General features: G+C 40.0%; 2 protein-coding genes across 2 annotated transcripts; both read left to right on the top strand.

Annotated features, from left to right (window-relative positions):
• Nucleotides 1-677: 677 nt before the first annotated feature.
• spef2 (sperm flagellar 2) lies at nt 678-16,823 on the top strand. The gene is made up of 37 exons (XM_044025738.1): nt 678-1,109; nt 2,270-2,372; nt 2,487-2,739; nt 2,921-3,088; nt 3,650-3,802; nt 4,228-4,304; nt 4,421-4,634; nt 4,793-4,981; nt 5,556-5,743; nt 6,061-6,232; nt 6,506-6,728; nt 6,810-6,883; nt 7,031-7,134; nt 7,836-8,083; nt 8,201-8,282; nt 8,392-8,546; nt 8,631-8,774; nt 9,085-9,206; nt 9,386-9,513; nt 9,675-9,813; nt 9,911-10,048; nt 10,369-10,514; nt 10,599-10,658; nt 10,794-10,875; nt 11,000-11,059; nt 11,150-11,279; nt 11,360-11,491; nt 11,592-11,730; nt 12,797-12,869; nt 12,991-13,147; nt 13,237-13,343; nt 13,432-13,614; nt 13,829-13,921; nt 14,214-14,384; nt 14,511-14,699; nt 15,150-15,272; nt 15,506-16,823. Exons 1-37 carry the CDS (start codon nt 1,055-1,057, stop codon nt 15,566-15,568), a joined length of 5,037 nt encoding a protein of 1,678 aa, XP_043881673.1. The 5' UTR covers nt 678-1,054; the 3' UTR covers nt 15,569-16,823.
• LOC122769303 (UDP-glucuronosyltransferase 3A1-like) lies at nt 15,728-22,702 on the top strand. The gene is made up of 11 exons (XM_044025739.1): nt 15,728-15,782; nt 17,992-18,119; nt 18,305-18,406; nt 18,486-18,606; nt 18,919-19,082; nt 19,182-19,346; nt 19,525-19,733; nt 19,830-19,975; nt 20,519-20,604; nt 20,738-20,957; nt 21,037-22,702. The coding sequence occupies exons 2-11, from the start codon at nt 18,038-18,040 to the stop codon at nt 21,302-21,304; spliced, it is 1,563 nt and encodes a 520-aa protein (XP_043881674.1). The 5' UTR covers nt 15,728-15,782; nt 17,992-18,037; the 3' UTR covers nt 21,305-22,702.
• Nucleotides 22,703-22,804: the final 102 nt, after the last annotated feature.

Raw genomic sequence — 22,804 nt, forward strand, 5'->3', positions numbered from 1 at the left:
GTCTTTTAAAGATTAAAGCCTTTTTTTTCTCAGAATTCCGGCATTTTTGTCAGAATTCTCTGACTTTAATCTCAGAATTCTCTGACTTTAATCTCAGAATTCTGGCGTTTTAATGTTTTTGGTAAACCAAAAAATACAAAAGCAGGCTGTATGATGTATGTGTGTGTGTGTGTGTGTATATGTATTATATATATATATATATATATATATATATATATATATATATATGCTGGAGGGGTTTGATTTTTGAGTTTTTGTTTCCAAATTATTTTTGAAGTGTGGCCCCTAGTCCTCTTCCATAGAATGGAAGGAGAGGCAGTTGGAAATTGCTGTAACTTAGGTTATACAGATAGCAACATACTAAAAGTGTTTCATATTTTAACATGAACAATTCTATGAATACATCTTCACTAGATTTATTAATCAAAACGATCATGTTAAATATCCATTAAAACAATCATGTTAGCCTGCATTTTATTTTCTGTCGTTCCCTCATTAGTGTAAAATGGCTGCAATCAAGTGTTGCTAAAAGTACCGCTGTCCCTTTTGACCTTTTTTTGAAGAGCGACAGGTCCTGGATCAGTTTGCGCTCACTGCAGCCTGCAGAGGGCACAGTCGAGCTCCACCGCTGACACTGAACCACTGAACTGAGAGCGACGCGCGCTCGTGGGCGCTCCTGAACAAACTCGTCGGGCAGCCCCGTTGACATGTCACCATGGCAACACTGCACCGCAGGGATTTCCTCGTATCTCGCCTGTTTCAGTTGGTTTATTAGCGAGCTGACGAGTTAAGCGAGGAAACATGTTGGGAGTATGTTACATGAGTTGAGGAAAAACGTTAAAGCAGAGCTAAACGGGGGGAACACAGGACAGAATTAATGCAACACCACCGGACGCTAACTGTCGCAAATAACAACAAAACAACATAAAGATGAAAGACTTCTGCTGTCTCAGATAAAAGGATCCGTTTTCCGGCTGAGGAGAACCAGGAGACGAGTCAAAGGGAACAGAGGAAGGTGCTAATGTCACTTTACGGATGCTGACTACCATAAAAGATGTCGGATTTATTGTGCAGGTGGTTGAACGAGCTCCGACTGACAAAAGTTGTTGGTAAGTGTGACTGAAGTCACCACCTGCTGCCGTTCTTAGATAGACTGTGGAGGTTATGAGCCTCACATTTGTGTTTGTTTGTTTGTTTTGCTGGGGGTGAGGGGGTCTCTGAATCTGACTGCAACCTAAATTGGCGACACATGTGTATCTGCAGTTCACCTCTGAGACACTTGAGGGAGCTTGTTCTTATAGTCGCGGCTTCTGTCATAATATTACACTGTTAAGCAGTCCGTCTCATCAGCTGGATGCTTGGCTCTCTGTGGAAACTTAGCCAGGTGCTAAACTAGTCCTGGCAGTAGGAGGTAGAGACTGTGGGCCTTAGCCTACTTATCTGTTGTCCTCAAATCAACGTTTTTCATACAATAAATGTAATGATAAAGTTGCCTGAAAATAAAGTGACTAGATTAAGCCCTTTATAATTATGTGCTGAAATGAAGTCCACCATTTTGTAAGTTTTCATTCAGGTTTTATAGCACTTACGCTAACAAGTGTATGAGCCACCGTAGTTCCCTGACAGACCTTTAAATGCGCATTAAATACACGCACCCACCTAAATGCACATGTTGTCTTGTTAATAAAGTATAATGTGAACATGTTTTTACAAACACATACATTAAATAAAATTGTGATTCATAATAAACAGTTGTCTCTTGTAAATGTCTGGTTTAACTAATGTATAAAAAAATAATGGTTGTTACACAAATTGCAGTAAAATCACATTATTATGCTCAAATTTGCTGTTGTCGTGCATTTGTGAATTGAGGCACAATAATTGATCTTCTTCTTTTCTTTTCTTTTAAATCGGTCCTCCTTTAGTTATCAGAGATTATCAAACCAGTGGTTTATTTAGTTAGAGGTGACAACTAAATAAATAAATAAGGTACATAGTTGTGACTTTTACAAGCAGTCATTACCACTGACATATATATGTTTTCTTAGTACAAATGTATTATTTGTACTAAGTTTGGTTGAGCTACAGGAATGTGTCAGGTAAGTTTAAGAAAATAAAACATATGACTCATGACATTGTTTGGCTTTAATATTCAATCTACTGTTGCTCTAAATACATGAATATATAATATATAAAACAATATAGCTTATTGTATCACATGCTGAAATTGTCACTGTTTGTGTAAATTATTGCATGTTCATCTTCACAGAGCCAAAGACTATAGCCAAAGAATTTTCCACTGGATACCTAATTGGAGAGGTTTTGCACAAATATCAATTGCAGAATGATTTCCACTTGTTTACGAGGAAAGAGTAAGTTCTTCTCTCCTTTTTTCTCTCTCTCAACAAAAATAGACAACTCATTAATTCACCGGCTCATATGTTCATGATTATTAAAGGCCCTCACACCTTCCCTCCCCCCCACAGCACCTCCATCTCCAAAGTGAATAATTATACCCGCCTTGAGCCTACTATCCAGTTACTGGGCATCTCCTTTGACGTAAACACAGCACAGGAGCTGATGCAGGAGAAGCAGGGCGTCGCCTCACGTCTCCTTTACCAACTCTACACTGCACTTGAAAACAAGAAGAAAGCAGAGATGACTGGTACCATGATGGAAATCATGCAGCCAGCAGCGATTGCCGGCCTGCACAAAAAGCTGCATAACAAGTACACTGATGTAAGAAGCTGTGTAGACGTACTGCATGTATAGCATGAGCTTTTGTAGGTAGCATTTTCTTTCAATGGCACATTTTAATCTATAGAAACATTTGATATTTGATGAAAAACTGTCGATGATGCAATAATTCAACTGCGTCTTTCTGCCCCCATCTCATTTCACGGTCTTGCCACTTATGTAGAGACTACATCAGGTGGTGAAACGGGATGCAGATATGAAGCTGCAGAAGATTACTCAGCATTATGAGGAAACATTTCAGCAACTGAAAAACAGGGCTGTCCCGATCCATCACATCCAGCAAAAGAGCTCGCTCAAAGTCCAGAATGAGAGAACAAAGAATATTGAGAAGGTACTGGAGAACACACGTACAGTATATAAGTACTTTATGGTTATTATTTAATCATGGATCACTGCACAATGCACAATGTTTTCAAAGAAAGAAAATATCTAATTGTTTTATAATTAAATCATTGACCTTTGAATAATATGGAAATGGAAACAATCTGAGGATACAACACAAGAGGGGTGATGATATATTGTATTGCAATATTTTGATACTTTAAGCAAAGCAATATAGATGTTATTCCTTAAATTGTTTGTGGGAGGAGTGTAAGGAGGGTTAGGGAGTCAAATGGCCAAAAACCTGCTGCCAACTAATGGATGGAGGCTAAAAAAACAACACAGAACCACTGTTTCAGATATCTTAATTCAGTGCTTGAAGAATTAGTACAGTGAAACATCATGAATTATTGCAGTATTTTAGTGAATCAATATGTTCTTTCACCCCAAACTTAAACCCTAGTGTGTTGATGTTGAAATACACAATAAGTAAGTCTTGCTGCTGACAGTGGTCAATATTGAGAACTGTGTTGTGTGTGTGTGTGTGTGTGTGTGTGTGTGTGAGTTGCAGTTGCCCCGTCAGAAGTTCATTGGCATCATGTCTTCTAACCAGGCCGCACCTGTTCAGGTGCCCAAGCCACCGCCCTACGCTAAACAACTGCACCTGAAGAAGAGACGACTGCAACAGCAGCAGCAGCAGCAACACAAAGAACGACAGGCACAGGTGTGATACACAGTTCACAGTAAAGCTATCATTCATGAACCCACAGAGGGAATTATATCTTAGACCTTAGAGTTTGTAGATGCTGAGGCAATAGACAAGTTAAAAAGTCACATCAGGCCCATTCATTATCTTATTGTGTTGAGTAATTAATGATTAAATGTATTATATTAACATTTCTAAAAATACATTTTGGAAATTAAAGTATTAAAGTAAATTATCAAGAAATTGTTCTCTACATACTTCCAGGTTTCCTTAAAACCATAAGCTTGTTATTGTTTAATAGTTTGTAATAATTTTTCTCTTATAAAGTTGACCATGAATTTCAAATAATGATACAACAGGTACAAGTAATTTGTATTTTGCTACACATTGAAAAACATTGTAAACATGACAAGGGTTTGTTTCTGTTTCTTCTGCCCATACAGACGGTCCAGAATGAAATATACCTGTTTGAGTCAAACAGAAAGAAACTGCTTACTGCTGGCGTTCCTTCCTCCTCAAGGTGTAATATTGTATCTATATGTTATTTAGCTGTTTGTTTTGATAAACCATATATATGTATATATATATATATATATATGTTGACCACTTGTCTGATTTGACCTGTTGTAATTGCAGTAGTCTGCCCATCGCTGGCTATGTTCTGACTTCTGGCAGTGGCAGTGGCTTTGAGGAGCATGGAAGTGGAAGTCAGTTCATGTTGCAGCCCAATAGCAAGTATATGCAGGAGCTCCGACAGAAGCTGGAGGAGAATGCTGCAGCTCGCAAGCAGAGAGATAAAAGGCGAGATAGATTCCTGGTGGAGCAGCTCAGGGCCCACGAAGCTCAAGAGGTAAAACTTCTCTCACCCAGAAATGTTAATATATCTGTTGTTAAAAGACATACCCAGCTGGTATATGTGAGACTTTATTCAGTACATTATGGGGTTGTTTTTTTTCAATTCACATGGGCTGTTTTTCTGTTGACTTTTGATCTCACCTCACCTTGCAGGAAGCATGGCGGAATGAGCAGCTGGTGAAGCGTCTGACGCGTCAGACTCAGCAGGAACTGCGTTTGGCAACTCAGCTCCTGCAAATTCGCGTGCAGAAGGAAGTGATTCGGCAGAACCGCCTCTTCAGAGAGCAGCAGTACCAGCAGCGGAGGGAGCGGGACTATCAGGAGGCTCTGCAGAGAGAGGCGGTGAGATAGGACGAGTCATCTCCCGGGCCTTTTATGGGGTTTTATGGCAGTTGACTCTTCTGCCTTTAGCATCAGTAATAGTCTGAATGGTGTCATGGGGAGAGAAGACAGTGGTAGCAGCAACAGGGTATTTTGTACGATGAGAAATAAGACTTAAGTCATAGTAATACTGCATGGATCATATTTTAGACAACTTTATGTTTAGCCACTTTAGAGTAATTAAAAGAGTAAGTACTATGGTTTTGGTGTTGTTTAGTATGTATCTAGATATCCTTTATTCAAACACAAAAACAAACACACCAAAAAACCCTGAAAGAATCTAATTTAAGGGATTATGTATGGAGAAAATCATGCGAGTGAGGAATGTGGTGTATTATTGATGTTTTGTCTTCTGTCAAACTAGAAAGCTTAATGAATCGTCACATGCTTTATCAGCTTATCAACTGAACACAATAATTAATACTCCATTTTATGAAACCTTTAATACCAATAATCATTCAGTTACAAAAATTGCTTTCATATTTTGTCGTACCTTTTCCACTAACTTCGTCTTTCTGAACGGGGCCTGGTGTAGGCTCTGGCTCAGCAGGTCAAGCTGGACCATGCAGATGAGATCAGGAAGGAGTTTGAGTTCTTTAACAAGATTGTTGCTGAGCGAGCGCAGCGCAAATACGAGAAGCACTTTAACAGCTGCAAGGACATTATTGAGCAGATGTTGGACTTGGCCACCAAGATTGGAGAGTTTCGACTGATCACTGAAAAGTATGTAAAAATAACTCACTCTGGACTGACCTAAACCTCCTAAATGTCCCTTGATGAATTTGTGGGAAATCCAAACTGTGTTGTCATATTTGGCTTTCCTGGTAGTGGTCACAAAAGTGGTCAAATCAGAGTCTTCTCCCTGCTCCTTTTCATGATCAAAAACATCATTTTCACAGATATGTACTGTCCACACAAACGTACTCATTAGTCGCACAATGTATGTATTCTACCACCTTAAATTAACAATTTATCTCATATGCAGTAAATCTTACTAACTCTAGCTCTGCCTCCTGTCATTGTTTTGCTGTAATGTCCAGTCTGATTCCAGAGAAGCTGATGAGGGAGTGGAAAGAATTGTTTTTGAGTGGGTTTCCTCTCTACGAGCCGATTACGGACCCACTGCCCGGATTGGAGTCATCTACCCCAGTAGACCCTGTGGATATTAAGAAGCAGGAGCTACTTAACAACCAGGAATATGATGAATACACTGTGAGTTCAAAACCTGTGTTTTTAAATGTTGTTTGCACATGTTTGTTTTTCCTCACACTTTCACATTAGCTTTGTTCAACTGAATGAAACCCAAACCAAAAGAAATGATGATTTCTCTTCCAGCATCAAACACAGTAATTAGAAATGAAGGGAAAACGAACCCAACACCATATACTGAAAATAAAAATGTGCAAAGATGAATTATGCCTAAATTAAAAACTTGATGACTGTTAAAGATCCACTTTATCTTAGACGTTTTCTGTGTTTTTTTAGAACATGGTATGTGATTGGATATGGCCAAAGGAAGCAGGGGAGACCAAATCACCCCCAACCAACAACAACATTCTTGGACATGTCATACAGCGACTGAGGAACATTGCTTATCCAATCATCGAGAAACCCAGCACACCTCCATTTCCTCCCTTTATCCTCAAAGCCTGTGTCCTGGGCAAGTTTTGCTCTGGCAAGACCACCTGCCTGGCCAAGATCGCCAAGGGTATGCAGCAAAAAACTATTTATTCAAAATGGACGTAGAATCAAATGTGTCACTTATTTGTTGCCCGTTTTTTGCTCTTAGCACATGGCATCAGTTTCCTATCAGCTGACACACTGGTTGAGGAAATGCTGAATGCTTACCATAATGAAGAGGAGGTTGGTCAGATAATGATGTTCATTATTTCATCAGAATTGTAATATTTTGCATTCAGTCACATGTAAAGTGGGTTCAGTGTATGTCTCAAGCCGATTGCAGTGTGCTTTCGTGTTCAATCAAATGTTTCCGCCTTATGTGTGTCCCAGATGTCTACTCTGGCCGCAAAGGGAGCGGCAGCAGAGGAAGAGCTGAAAAAAGGTCATGGAATTCCTAATGAGCTGTTAGTAGACATTATAGTAGAGGCTATCAGGTAAGCACAAAATCTATTATTTTATAAAAACACTACATATTGTGTAACTCAATTTTAAGATGTAATATGTTATATATTTTTTTGATTTGTGTAATTACATTAGAATCAACAGAAGTATGTATTTCGTTCAATTTATTTTTTTCGTTTATTATTATTATTATTATTATTATTATTGTTATTATTGTTATCATTAGTATTGTTATTATTATTATCAATATTATTATTGTTGTTATTAATACTAATAACAATAATAATAATCATCATAATAACAATAATAATAATTCATTATTTCAGTTTAATTGTGACATCTCTTCCATAACTTGTGGTGCAAACCTAGTTTTTTGTTTTATAGTGTATTATATAGTGTATTTGGCACTAAAGGTTCATGGCTACTCATTGCTGTTTGTCATTAGTCCTGCCACCAAAGTTCTCACCTTTAAAGGGCAAAATGCACAGGGGAACCAAACAAGACAGTGATATGCTGCTTGCTGCTTCCTTGACGTCATCAAACTTGGTCCTTTGTTACCGTTTTGACTGGGAGATCTTTATTTGCAGATATTACTTATTACTTGTATATAACTACACACAACCAGTTTCACACTGTGATGTGTCAAAGAATTGTAAGGTGATACAAACTTACTTTTATGTTCAATGTGAGCTAAATAGACAACAATGTCAGGATAAAAAAATGTTTTTACCAGGCAAGTTCCACCAGAGTCAGGTTGGATCCTGGAGGGATTTCCAGTGGACATCACTCAGGCCCACCTACTAGAAAAAGCCCTGGGAGGATCTGTCGAAGTAGTGAATGAAATGGAAAAAAGCAGAACAGACCTTGTCATGGATCCTGATCCACCCAAACCTAAGCCTCCTCCAGATCCTGTTTTGGATCTGGTTCTGCTGCTGGATATTCCAGACGATGTCGTGATCAGACGAGCATTCAGTCACGCAGGTGGGAGTTTTAAGTTAAAACTAGGTGTGCACCTAAACCCTGTCTGTTAGATGCTGTGCCTTTCTGCACATAAGAGCTCAATGTTTGTATTTCTGCTGGGTTTTCTTCCTCCCGTAGTTGGTGCAAATACAGATACTGCTGCTGATACAACCCACAATCCCTCAGACAAAAATGTGTATCTGGCACAGATTCCACACAGGTAAAATAAAGCAGAAACTAATGTAAAACCAGCTGAAATTAATATACATCAGTGCAAATGCCTGGCTACAGTATTTAATATTGTTTAATATTGAGTTCCTCACCACCAGGATCACAGCTTTTCAAGATACATGGCCAAAACTTGAGAAATGGTTTGGCACAAAGCAAAATATTCTGGTCCATGTTGATGCCAATGTAGATGAGGAGGTGCTCTGCAAGAGGGTGGAGTCTGTCCTGCAGTGCTACGTAATGGCAGAGCATAAAGGTATCTGGTGTTCATTGAGTTATTGAGCAAACGTGACATTTTACCTGAAAGAAATTCAAATTTCACTAAATGTTCCCTCCACAGCATCCATTACACTACCGGGGGACCATCCTCCACCCGTCTCTGATAACTCTGCAGGCCTCAAAGATTCCTCTTCCAGCCTTAAAAAGAACAAAATATCACCAAGTGTGGAATCACCTCCTAAATCCAACACACACTCCCTCAGAGGTTATTTGATCAGCAGTCCCGGGATAATACATTTAAATTTGTATTTTAAGTCTCTTATGGTCTTAAAAGGATGTTGGCTTCATAGAGAGGATTAAAAAATTATATCAGACAATATATTATGTTTTAGTTTAAGCTAAACTATTTTAGTAACACTAAATATATTTAAAATGTTGACTTTTGTGCTTTTTTACTAATATTTATAAATGTTAAGTGACTTTTGTTAGAAAATGAAATAACATAGTCAGTATTTATTTAGGAGGGTTTTTTTTTCCCCAAGTAATGACTTCATGTACCTTTGGCTTATCAATAGGGCGTTCTGAAAAGACATCACCTTCCTCAGTGACCAATGGAGCTCACAAGGATCAAGCTAAACCTTCTTCTCCCCATTCACTTCCACCCAACTGGGTCTATGTGGATGAACGGCTGCCTCCAGTAGGACTCAACTTATTATGCTTGTTTTGATTATCAGTAGCGACTGCTATCGTTTTCAGTCTGGTTTATGAGTGACGTTAAACATGCTCCTCATACGCAGCCACTCATAAGGGTTTAATGTGCCTAATGTGGCGTTAACAGTTCACTCATTTGCCCATTTTGTTCTTGTCTTTCTCAAGGAAATCCCAGAGTATCTGTGTTCCCATTGGGACAAATTATGTGTGTCTTATGTGAAAGGCATAAAGACAGTGATGCAGCAGCTGCGCTCACAAACAGCTGTCATTTGCCATCACCTCTACAACATCAGGTATTCAGCAAGGCCCATGAGATACGCACAGAACTAAGAATTTGCATGTGGAACACTTTCCTGTGGCTGTACCATTATTTTCTTTGACATTTTTACACATTTTACAAATGAATTCAACTCTATATAAACAGAGTAACGCATGTAACATTTATTAAATGTAGGGAGGAGTTCAAGCATAAGCTGTGGCGTTCAGACGTGAAGCAGGAGTTTGTGTCCGAGTGGCAGACGGACTTCAACAGCATATCCGATGACATGAGAGAAGACGAGGAAACCAAAGCGGAGCTACATCTGAGACTTGATGCAAGACAATACTTAATATATGTTACACTACAAATATTCTTTAACTGATCATGTTTGAGAATCTACTTGAAAGTCAGGCGTTCTGCTCTGTGCGCAGGAGCTGCATGAACGTTTGCGCGACATCAGTAACAAGCGCAAGGAGCAGAATGAGAAAGAGAGGTCGTCTCTGATGCACAGTGGCTGGCTGGAGGATCACACTGCCATTATCATCAGACACCACACTGCTTTCATACAGGTCAATTCCCTTTCTTTCAGGTTGACTTAAGACTTGCTAAAATAGTTGAAAATGGTTTAATTCTCCTCATCAATCCAGACTCATTACCCCGTATGAACAAAGAAAAAACTGAGTTTTAGAATTATTTTGTGCCAAGAGAGACCTGTCCAGGATTTACCCCGGATGCATTTATTAAAAAGAAAAAAAAAAAGTTTTTGAAATGTCACATTTACATAACTAAAAACACTCTTTGCTATGAAACAAATGTTACTCAGGTGCTGTATTAATCATCTTAGAAATGTGTCTTCACATAAAGAGATTTGTTTTTGTGTTTTGTGCAGGTGGAATTGGGCCGTTTTCAGGAGACCGTCTCTGTTCTTAGGGTGTACTATTTCAGCATGCGCAAAGAGATGCTGCTTGAGCCACCCTCCAACTTTGTCTGTATCCCCCTACTGGGCAAATCAGAAGTGAAGGACCAGGGCGAGAGGCAAGTAACATGTTTTTTTAAACCGCAAAAATAATAAGCTGTGTGTATAAATCATGGAGACACTGATAGGTTTATTTTCTGCAGTACTGAGCCGGCGGACACAGGTCATCAAAATGACGAAGAGAAAAAGAAGAAACCTAAATTGTGAGGGGAAAGAACCATCACAGTGTTTCCTTTATATTTTCTGCAGGCTGTTTAATTGTGTTTGCCCCACAATCAAAGCACTGGCCAGCACGAACACACACACACATGTATAAACAGTGTCCTCCCTCTCTGCAGTCTCCAGTTCATATCCAAACAGCCCGACCCCCCAGGAAGGGTCTCCAAGGTGCAAGAACAGTGTCACACAGAACCAGTCAAGGTCATCCTTGTGTCTCTTTAATGTTCTAATTTAGTTGTCTTTTAAATCTACATATTTACTCACTTGACTTATACCCTTTACACTCGATAGATACACTATTTATCCTTTTTATTTTTCCCTGCAGCCAACTCTTGAGAAATTTATCTCTGACTATGACGAGGCAGTCGGAGCCATCACCAAATTGGTAATGCACTGTGTGGGTTTGTGTGGGCATTTTATGGAGGTATATATATTCTTTGATGTGTATGGGTCATACGTGTGTGTGTGTGTGTAGGTGTTAGCGGAAACCAACCAGGGGGAGACAAAAGAGCAGAAGGAGAAACCACAGGAAAAGGAGAAGGAAAAAGCCACCACAGATTCTGGCAAAAAGAAAAAAGGAAAACAGTCATCAAAAGACCAGAAAGGCATGTCTTAGTAGTAAGAGAACAGTTTGTCCTGAATGTGTTTGTAACATTTGTCCTCTGACTCCATCATGTTCCTCCAGTTCCAGGTCCACCAAAAACATCTCTGACTCCCAGTCCTGTAGAGTCTGATGGTAAAAGGTCAGAGGAGACTTTCGATAAAAAAGTCAGAAACAAATCACAAAAGGAGTATGCAGCTGTACTGGATCACGAGGGTATGCTCACACTGTTTAGATATCTAGTAACTGAGCACATAAGAGCATCCTGGTGTGTATACGATTGTACAGTCGTGTTCCTCCTGTGTTTGTTTTCCAGAGAATGCAGCAAAGGTGCGAATTGCACTGGTGAAAGGCCATGGTGTGGCGAATGTGAAGCATCTGCAGAGCAGAGCACACAAGGCCTTTAGCGACATGGACAAGTGGTTAAAAGAATACTACCATGCAGAAATGAAGAGGTATTTTTTTTACCAGAAATATACAGGAGGAAGTCAAAATGATTCTAAAAGTATACATTCAAAAGTTGTAGGGTTTCGTTTTCACTGAGACTGAGCCATTTCAGACACATTCATGCCTGAAACCTACATGAAATTCTATTTGAGCCCTAACATTTTTCATTTTTCCTGCCAGAAAATGCAATTGGATAGTTTTTTTAACGTCAAGGTTCAGTTCAATATTACTACTACTCTCTATCCCAGGAGTCTCAAACTCAAATGGCCTGGGGCCCAAATTTGGTCAGTAGGGCCGGTCAAGTGAAAAATATGTCCAACTTTTTGAGAAAAAGACACCTAAATAATAATATTTAATATGATAGTTCACATAATTTCAAGTATGTATGATGTAAAATGAATCTATTAATTATAAAAGCGTACAGAGGAGGCCCCCCAATCAATTTCATAGGTCTGTGGGCCGTGAGTTTGGGACCTTCTATAGCAGGGGTGTCAAACTAATTTTTGTTCAGGGGCCACATACAGCACAATTTGATCTCAAGGGGGCCGGACCAGTAAAAATAGTGAAATAATAGCATAATAACCTATGAACAACAAGAACCCTTTAGTTTTTTCTCCTTTGTTTTACATTTACTGAAGGATAATTTTACAAAACATGAAATTTCTTGAGAAATATAAGTTCAATTTCAACAATATCGTGCCTAAATTTACTATTTACACAGCACACTGGATCTATAAAGGCACATACATTTAGTCACGGGTATCTGGAGCATTTGACATTACGATTAGATTAGTGTGAAATTTTAACAAATTCATCCTGTGGGCCGATTGGACCCTCTGGTGGGCCGGTTCTGGCCCCGGGGCCGTATGTTTGACACCCCTGTTCGATAGCAAGAATGAGAATTTAAATATACAAATTGTTTCTAACATGTATGAGCTCCATGTTTTTATTATGCATAGCAGATGGAACAATCGCAAATAAAAAGATTTACTCACAGTATTGTTTCAAATCTAAATTTTCATTGTAAAGTGATTAATTGTCCAACATTACTAAATAAGTATCTCTTTTTTCTAGTATTGACCAATTAATAGAAGTTGCCCGGCATCACATTGAGACTGGTGCTAGGCTGCACAATGAGCTGGTGTTGGTAGGTTTGACAATTTTTAGACCTACCCCCAATAAGTTGTAGCGTGGTACTCACACGTTAGAGGAAAGGTGAGAAAGTGTTCCACGTCCTTTTTCATGGTTCTCCATATTCTCTTCTCCAGACATTTACTGACTTCTACCTGAATGGAGACTGCCTCATGGTGACGAGTCAGCCTCGCCTTCCACATCCACCCCCTCTGGAGACATCCACACCGTGCACCCCGACCGTCACGCAGCTGGTGTCCCTCTACCTGCAGCTCTGCCACGTTGCTCCATCAGGTGCAATAAGATATAAGATTATAAGAAACTGTGGTCTAATAATCATGCTGGTCAAGCTGGTCATTCATTCTTTTTTCTCTGTATTTCAGGCTTCATGTCCAGTTTTGAGTTTTCCAATTTGCTTAGGGATATCACTTGTGTAGATATGAGCAGAAACCCCTTGCCTGAGTTGTGGATTAACCTGACCGAAAGACAGGTACACTCTTTTTCTCTTTGTCACAACAACCACATTAAAGCGCGTGCCGTCACTCACAAGCGCTGGTCTTCACTTTCTTTGTCCCCAGCTGATGGAGATTGTGACCCCGCTCACGGACCAATATGAGCTGATTGACTGGCGATGGTTTCTGCTCAGTGCTGCCCTTCCGTGGCCTTTTCCCTCGTTAACGCAGCTGCTTGTCGTGCTGCAACATTTCAAAGCGGAGGATCCCGAAAACACCGGCTTCATCGATAGGGAGCAGTACCTACAGGTTAGTCTATACACGCGCAGATTTAGACATAGGTGAGTACTGTAATTAAAATCAGACATTGGTTAAACTGTGTTTTAACAACAATTCATAACCCATGACCCCTCTGTGTTCTCCCACACTATGTACTGAGGCTCTACAGGTATATCTGGATTGAAGTCACATGTTCGGTGCACACAAATGTGTGAGATACTCCTCTCTTTTCCTTTCTAAACAGACAGAATTGTGGTTTGCCAGGGAGAGTGTCCAGCCTGCCACAGACGATCCCCCCGAACCTCTTCCTTTTGACCGCCTGTCTTACCTTCGCAAGGTAAACTACATGCAGTACATGTGCCTGACAACCTTGTTCAAAGTCAAGGGGAAACAATTAGCACTCCAGAAACGGAAAGTGTTTATTGTGAACAGACTAAAAAAGACATAAAAAGAATGAAGACAAAAGAGGAATGAAATGACACAAAGGTACAAAAGAGCTTTACCCGGTTTGAACCTTTGCCACTTTTCTTCATTAAGCAGTAATCCATGCAGGCATCATCTTAAATTTGACTGTAAACGATGCATAAAATCAACTCAGATTAACACTAAAGCCTGTTCTTTCCCCTTAGTTCTTTTTCCAGTTGTTTGCGGACCATTCTGTCTCTCCACCTCAACTGGACTATGTGTCCATGCTGCAGTATTTTGCTGCTGACCCTGTTCCCAGACAGGCCTTCATTAGAGCACTCAGTGTAAGGGTTGGACAAGTGCTTGAACAATCCACAGAGGGCAAGCTTGTCAAGGTGAGCGAACGAAATACAGAGGGAAAGTACACTTTTGTACAAAGAAACAGGAGTGACTTCATCTTCTGCTATCAGTGTTGATGTTTCCAGATCACCATGTAAATGTCCCTGTGTGTCGCCTTACAGTCTATGCCCAGTATAAAGGACGACACAGAGCTCAGCCGCTCACAGTCTGTTGGAGTGAGCGAAGATATTCTCGAGGGTCAGAGAGTGTCCATGCCTGCTCTGCTTGCTGTCATCTGCCACAAAATCACCAAGACAAAAGACAACAAAGTCCGTCCTCCTGGCTGCCCGAGTGAAAAGGAGCACACCGAAGTATGATACAGTGAAAGTTTAAACTGGGCTTGTGGATGAAAAAGATTGAATTTCCTCCACAGAACATGTATTCCAATACCATCAACATAAAGACATGGCCTTTTTGTTTTCAGCTTTTACATGAAAGTACTGTACATTTACAGTTAAAGGTTAACACTTGCATTTCAGTAGTCATTTATTTTGAATGTCCGTAATTTGGATATTTTGGGGAGAAACCCTAAAATAAATAGGATTATACATGTTTACATGATGGAGGTAAAATATACCAGGAGTCAAAGTACTACAAAGGTGTCAGTAGTTTTTTGAGTAGTAATTTTTGATTTTGTGGGTTTTCATAACACGTTTAAAAGTTAATTCAATGGTTAATTATAAACCATATTTTTAAAAGCCTGGTCTTTACCACTGTGTTGTTACCTGTGTTACCATGTGTATTTATGTGCTGCCTTCTAGAAACTGGTCGACATTTTCAGTGAGCTTGGCTACGAGCCGGAGGACAGTGTCCCCTTCTCCACACTGTCTCAGCATCCTTTCATCCAGAGCCTGATGGAGACATCGACACATTACCAGCTTGTAGTACGTCCACAATGTCTGATAGACGAGCCTCCAAAATCCACACTATTTGTTTTCTGCTGCCGTCAACAGTCACATTCATCACCCAGACCCTTCATAACTATTACGTATATTTGTTTTCTTATTGCTTAATTTTGTAATCTGACAGGCTTTCATCTCTCTCTCTCTCTCTCTCTCCCTCTCTCCCTCCCTCCCTCCCTCTCTCTCTCTTTCTCCCTCTCTCTCTGTATGTTCAGAAAATCCATGAGATACTGCTGCCTGATCAGGGTGAAGGTTGCATTCAAGACAACAATAACTGAGACCAAATCATGACCAAGGTCAGAGGGAACTGAGACTATGGGACAAGACCAAAACTCGAAGGGGCCTAAAGTGATGAGGAAGGAATGACAAATAAGAAGAAGGCAGAAATGCTACAGATGCTAACAGGTGTAAAACACCAAAGAAGAAGAAGAAGAAGACTTTTAGTAACTGAGACCGAGTTAAGACCAAGACCCATCCTCTGGAGTATAAACAGTATGTTAATATATATATATATACACGCATATATAAACATATATGTATACATACTGTAATATGATCATTTTACAGATTAATACTAAATTTATTTATTTACTGAAAATAATAGCAATGCGCTGAAGTAGCAAACTTCACTGGATGTTGAGGAATTATAAATTACTGTGGGCATATTTTTTTGCGTTATGTTAAGCAGAACTGCGCTTACTAGTATGCTCTTCTTTCACTCTGTACCAGTGTAAGGTATTTCCCTTACTATGAAAGTTCCTTACGTTTATTTGCCACAATTCAAATAAAAGTGATTTAATTTGAAATGAAAAAAAGATTTCACATCAGTGATATCCGTGATCGGCCACTACTGCATCAATAACCTGACTGCACTGTAGTCGGAAACACTTGAAAGAGTTTATTAGTCTAGAGCCGGCTCTGCTCAGCACACTGATAACACACACAGTGCACAAAGATTTGAGAGGGTTGTAATATTTGATCTGTAACTCTGTATGTAATCTCAAAATTAGCAATGGTAATGTAATCCTCGTCCATAGACCGTGTATCTTTTTGCGTAATAAGTCACGTCTGTCGAGTGAGGTAGCTGTAACGTGGTGTCTAGTGTTTTATCTGTGTGTTTTATTTTGGACCGTGTTATGCAAATCAAGCCTGTTTGGTTTAGGAAAGCACACACAGCAAACACACAGCTCTGTCTTGTCTCCATAATCCTAATTTGACTTTGTGTACAGGGAGTAGGTGAGGGGCAGCAGCTGTTCTCATGTTTTCCAAATTCCAATCACATAACGAATAGTTATCATGGTCTTGATTTAAAATGCCCTGACCGATATGACGTACGCGCTGCGACGGGATCTTGTGACAGAGACCAGTGTCTCAATCATGTTACAACACTAGCCAAGGGGAGACTAAAAAGATAAAAGATGAGATGTGTACAATACTTGCTAGTGTGGCCATTTTAAAGTATTCTCATTGTCTGTATATGTTTAAATATTTGCTTATTACGGTATTAAATAAATGCCTCATTTTTGATCATAACTTTGTTACACCATCAGCGATGGCAGCACTGACCCCTCTGACTCACACTTTTCTCCTTGATACACTCCAGTAGTTTTTCTAACTGACTAGTTTCTTTAATGACCACTCTGGCACACAGAAGCACTGGTTTCAGCTACAATGAGAGCATTGTCCAGGGTAACCTACATGTCAAGCCTGACTTACCAGCAACTGTCAGCCAAGTGCACCCTCAAACCTTATGTCAGTCCATTCAGCAGTGATGTGGCGGCTTCTATATTTAGCAGTCAGTGCTCGCTCATCCACCAATCAAGTTAATGCACAAGCTGTTTAGAAATGATAATGAATCACCTATTTATTTATTGGTTGAGTCAAATGAGGACAAACATTTCTGTAAACGTACGATAGTTAGCCACTAACAGCCATTTTTCATCTGTAGTCCATGGACAGATCATATAAAATCTGAATTTACAATGTCGAAAATAAATAGAAATCACTGTCGATGGACACCCTGTTATATTGACACGTACTAAAAAACATGCCACATTTAACATTGAAAATATGCATCACAGAGTCACATTACAAGACAGTTTTCACTTCTGTGCACGGATTAACCTAACCTGATTAACTGTATGTGTCCAGTTCTCTTAGAGTTGATGGGATAGAGTTCAATTCTAGTGCTGCCAGCCAGCTTTATATCAATAAGGGCTTTCCTCTTCTTGTTGGTGGAAAGCGGGCTATATTCTGTCAGCCGCCTTAAGAGAACATAACATTTCTGTCTGCAACAGGAGCAGGGGGAACCTCCCACCACTCCTCTGTGCCTCCATAATGTCCCTCTTTCCCTCCCGTTCACTGCACGTCTAGCACAGAGCTATACTCAAATGCATCATAGAGACATTCTCACACAGACTCTTTCCATTTCTGTCTAAAGGAAATCTTCTGAATATATTTCACTAGGTAGGAATTTGGAGTTCCCTCCATATCAACCTGATACTGCAGACTCTTTAAAAATACTTGATGCCCTGATGATTTCATGTGGGAAACTTTCCCATCAAAACAACTCTGTTCTGGGACTTGTCACTGGATCGGACTCCTTTGCTCCATTACTCAGTCAAAAGCAAAAACTTTCTCACAAGGAACAGTTGGTTGTTCATGCAGGAAGACTTCAACATCACCGTTTATTTTGGAACAGGAACCGAACCGGACTGTTTTCTGACTGTGAGTCATTGTGTAACAACATGGGGATTGTATTCTGGACGTTTTCTCTCCTGACACTTCCAGTGTTGCAGTCTGCAAAGATTCTGACTATCTGCCTTATTGGTGAGTAGTGAAATTACATTTTTGAAAGTTTTTTTTTTGTTTTTTTTTTTATTAGAAGAAGAAATCAACTCAGGTTTGTGTTTGTATAGCAAACTTCTACAGTATGTAAACAAAAAACAAATGCTAGAATAAACTGAGGCCTTTAAGTGATAGATTAGTATCAGCTCCTGTCTCTTTCTCTACAGGAGGAAGCCACTACTTGTTATTCGATGAAATTTCTCATAACTTACACCAGCATGGCCATGAGGTCCGCATGCTCTTGCAGCTGGGGACCCCTGTTATCACAGGTATTCTGCACACACAGCACACACAAACGAAAGGAAAACACCCAAAGGAAATCATATATTTTGCACAACTTCCTCCCAGGTTTCTCCTATGAAGGACGTGCAGACAGTTACCAGAGGAGCACCTGGTCCTTAGGAGAGAAGTACATCAAAGAATACAATTCCTGGTTCTTGGAGCAGCAAACACAGTTTTTACTGGGAAGGTATTACACAAATAAAGTAACACAAAGGCAGGAAAGAAAGTGGTTTTTAACCGCGCTGCCACACAACTCTGTCGCCTTTTCTCACTGAAGCCCAGGACGCTTATTTGTGACTGCTGTGATTCTCTGTGAGAGTTAGCACTGCACTGAGGCTGCAGTTCAATTACGGTCACATGTATCTGGTTTTAGATCCTATTTTAATGTTGAACACTCCAAAATATTTGTCTTTAACAGCAGTTCATCACATCAAATTGAAGTTGGTCTTTACTCCCTGCGTCACTTTCTGAATAAATTCTGCCTTTTCCTTTCTATCAGGGATAACTTTAATGACTTTTTAACCTTCATGGGACACCTGTCATATCAGTGTGATAAGCTGTTAGAGGACAAAGAGATCATAACTTTCCTCCAGAGGCAACGCTTTGACATCACCATCCTTGACGCTTTTAACCCCTGTTCCTTCATCCTGGCCCGCAGACTTGGTACATCTGTTATTTGTGACTCTGTGTTTTATTTTACAATTATTATTATTATATTTGACTATTACTACTACCATTCACTTTACTCTCAATTTACTCCAGGTGTCCAATATATAGCTTTCTATCCTGGCACGCTGAACGGTCCTCTGTCCATCGCTCTTCCCAGCCCTATCTCATACATCCCCGTCTTCCACTCCCAGCTGTCCAACCACATGAACTTCTGGGGTCGTGCGAAGAACCTCCTTTATTCTTTGCTGGCTCCTGTAGGTAAGAAACCTGTAGTATGAATGCTATTTTATCAAGGGTTTTAAAACTGTGGTGCATAACTTTTAGATGTAAACAAATGTATGTTGACAACAAAAACGGAATGCTGAAACTAATGGTTTGTATGAATTCAATCTTTCCCACAAATCTTCACTTAACTTTGTTGATATTTGGTTGAAAGGCCAAGAACGTGTTTGGTCAAAATTTAGGGAAGTCGCTGAGCACCACCTTGAGTCAGGCTCACCCCCCGGTGGACTGGAGGAGTTACACCGAGGAGCTCAACTTTGGGCTTTCAACACCGACTTTTCACTGGAGTTTCCTCAGCCTCTTATGCCCTACACTGTGTTGGTTGGAGGTTTACTGAACAAACCAGCGAAACCTCTGGAGCAGGTCTGTTTTCTTTAAACATGTGGCCGTGTAATCTGAGATTCAGTTTTACCTCTTGTATTTGGACTTGACTCTTCCACCCTATGCATAATCCCTCAGGAGCTTGAGTTGTGGAGCTCAGGTTTTGGAGAGGCAGGTTTCATTGTTGTGACTCTGGGATCAATGGTCTCCTCAGTCTCTGTGGACCTTCTGCTTGTGGAGCTGGTGGCAGGCTTCTCCATGATTCCGCAGGGGGTCATTTGGAGGTAAAACCATGACACAATTGGTCTCTCTCTTTCCTCTCCATAGGTTTTACACCTGTCTCATTTACATTAGCCATCAACATCGTCTATATCCTTCCTCTGCTCCTTTTCCCTTCAAACTGTGCAGTCTATGCCAGGTTTTCCAAGCCATCCTTTCTCAGCACATGTCCAAAAATATCATGTATTGGTTGTTTTTGTTGTTTTGCTGGAGTGTGTACACTTCCAGAGAATACATGTATGTATACTATCATCCTTATCTGTTACACATTTTGGGGATTTAGGAGAAGCAGAAATCAGTTTAAACAAATGACAACTGCAGTGCATTAAAACCAAACATACTTGGTGTTTTTGCTCATTGTGTGTGTGTGTGTGTGTGGGTCCTCCCACAGTCCAAAAACATGCAGATTTGAGGATTAGGCAAATTGGACCCTTTGTGACCCTGTGATGGACTGGCGACCTTTCACCTCATGTCAGCTGGGCGACCCTCATGTGGAGGATAAAGCAGTAGACAATGAATGGATGAATGAATCATGGTTTTTCTTACAGGTATGATCCCAAGCGATGGCCACCTGGCCTGGACAAACCTCCCAATGTCAAGTTAGTAGATTGGCTGCCTCAAAATGATCTGCTGGGTATGGACACTCACTTTCTTTCTCAAAACCTTTTGTTACAAACATAACATTGGTAGAATTTGTTGTTCATTCAGGCCAGAAGAATGAATTTCAGGATAAATTCCCATCTGACAGTATTTTCTGTTCAAAACAGGCCACAAAAATGCCCGTCTCTTCATAACACATGGTGGACAAAACAGCCTGCTGCAGGCAGTGTATCATGGTGTTCCTGTGCTGGGAATTCCTCTGTTTGGAGACCAGTTTGATAATGTGTTAAAAGCCGAATCAAAAGGGCTTGGCCTCAGCATCAGCCCCACAGACATCACCAGGGAACGGCTCCACTCTACTATTAAAACACTCATACACGACATCAGGTATGTGGTTGGATGTGTGAACATGTTTTGTGATGCCAAAGGTTTTTTTTTTTTTTACCAATCATTCCTGCTTTTCTAGGTTCAAATCTACAGCACTGTCCATTAGCAAGATACACAGATCCCATCCTGTCGCTCCAGCCCTCCGACTCATTCAGTGGGTAGAGCACATTCTGCACAGCGGAGGTGGAGATCATTTACTTCCCACTTCACTGTCACAACCATGGTACCAGAGATGCCTGTTGGACGTGATGCTTCTTCTCTTTCTGGGACTTCTTGTACCTGTAGTTCTCTGCTGGACTTTGTGTAGGAACAAGAGGAGCAGAGACAAACAGAAGAAATTACAGTAGCAGCTCTAAGTGTTTCCTCACACAAACATCAGTTTGTCATAGACTGTAATATAGTGTGTGTAAATACGATGCAATCTGTGAAGCGCATGAAAAGTGTCTCTTCTGAATTTGACACCCCACAGAAAAATGTGTTAATGATCACCATTTTTGAATGAATAAAAAAGCCACTAAGTGTTTAAAAATCTTATTTTAAGTCACAGTAAATGCAGCTACATTCTCTGCTCTGAGACGCCGTGGGTGTGTCTGTACTGTGTGCAGTTTTCTATTTTAACCTGTCCTTGTGTTTAGACCAGCTTAGCATTATTTTAGATAGATGTCTAAAAAAACACTTCTCAGTCACAAGTTGTTTATATAATGAATCGCTTGTGTTATATTCCTCTTTTGACGTCAACCCCAAATGTTTTCAGTTTACAGCAACAAGAACGTGATCTGCTGATTTCAGGACATAAAAGGATTAAGCCACTGACCCCCCCTCCCCTCTGTCACATCTGTGTTGAAGGTTAGCAGGGAGGAAAATATAGATTATCAGGGAAATAATGACCAATTAGGCCTTATTGTTCTCTGCTCATTCAGCTGTCCATTCCATCATTGCTTTCCTGTGTCCATTTGTCTGGGAGTTGCCAGTGAGTCTTCCTCTGTTTACACCAGTGCTTCTCAAACTTCTTCAGACCAAGGACCACTTAACCCATAAGAAAACCCTCACAGACCGCCTAACTCAAAATAGCCCCAAAACAATATGCCAGCTTCAGCAGTTCACAAATTACAACCTCCTAAAATGAACTAGTTGATTTGATATTGAAAACAACATATGTCACAGGCAGTTTAAAAAAACACTGAAATTAAAAAACTGAGATTTTAATACATGACATATTGCTTGCTTGTCACCTCGTGGACCACTGGGGGTCCGGGACCACACTTTGAGAAAGGCTGGTCTACACCCAATCCAAAATAGACAGAGAAAAGAAATCAAATCATGACAGGGTTAAAAACCTGCATGAAAGACATGTATGATAGATAGGATAAACAGAAAAGAAACACAACCAAGAAACAAAAGATCAAGAAACGTTGATACAAGAAATAATGATCAGAAAGGCAATTACATAACAATTCCAAACAATATTAATACTACTACTAACATTTGGTCTACAGATACAGTGATAAACTAAATTAAATTTAAAAAAAGAATATTACAAACAGCATCATTATCTCAGACACAGATTTTTGATGCCTGATAGCAGAAAGAGCACAGGTGCAGATGATGACACTAACGATTACACCTGTGCTTTAACACAAATATTACACAACATTAATACATTTTGCTGGTGATGTTTGAGACAGATTTTTAATGCAGGACTTTTACATTATTATTGTTACTTGTTTTTTTGTTTTATTTGTATTTGTAAATATTTTACATTGACCTCCAGCCGCCATGGGGCGCAATTTAAGTTTCAGGGGACGTTGCTAACGTAAGATTGTGACGTCCGCGAATATGATTGGTTA

The sequence above is a fragment of the Solea senegalensis genome, linkage group LG5 (assembly GCF_019176455.1).
Source record: "Solea senegalensis isolate Sse05_10M linkage group LG5, IFAPA_SoseM_1, whole genome shotgun sequence".
NCBI classification, from domain to species: Eukaryota; Metazoa; Chordata; class Actinopteri; order Pleuronectiformes; family Soleidae; genus Solea; species Solea senegalensis.

What these genes read in the sequence shown, in the direction of transcription:
- spef2 (XM_044025738.1), top strand. Translation starts at nt 1,055, where the DNA reads ATGTCGGATTTATTGTGCAGGTGGTTGAACGAGCTCCGACTGACAAAA. An exon ending in CATCACCTCTACAACATCAG is followed by an intron (nt 9,514 to 9,674) that starts GTATTCAGCAAG and finishes TATTAAATGTAG; the next exon opens with GGAGGAGTTCAAGCATAAGC. An exon ending in GTCACACAGAACCAGTCAAG is followed by an intron (nt 10,876 to 10,999) that starts GTCATCCTTGTG and finishes TTTTCCCTGCAG; the next exon opens with CCAACTCTTGAGAAATTTAT.
- LOC122769303 (XM_044025739.1), top strand. Translation starts at nt 18,038, where the DNA reads ATGGGGATTGTATTCTGGACGTTTTCTCTCCTGACACTTCCAGTGTTG. An exon ending in GGGGACCCCTGTTATCACAG is followed by an intron (nt 18,407 to 18,485) that starts GTATTCTGCACA and finishes ACTTCCTCCCAG; the next exon opens with GTTTCTCCTATGAAGGACGT. An exon ending in ACACTCATACACGACATCAG is followed by an intron (nt 20,958 to 21,036) that starts GTATGTGGTTGG and finishes CTGCTTTTCTAG; the next exon opens with GTTCAAATCTACAGCACTGT.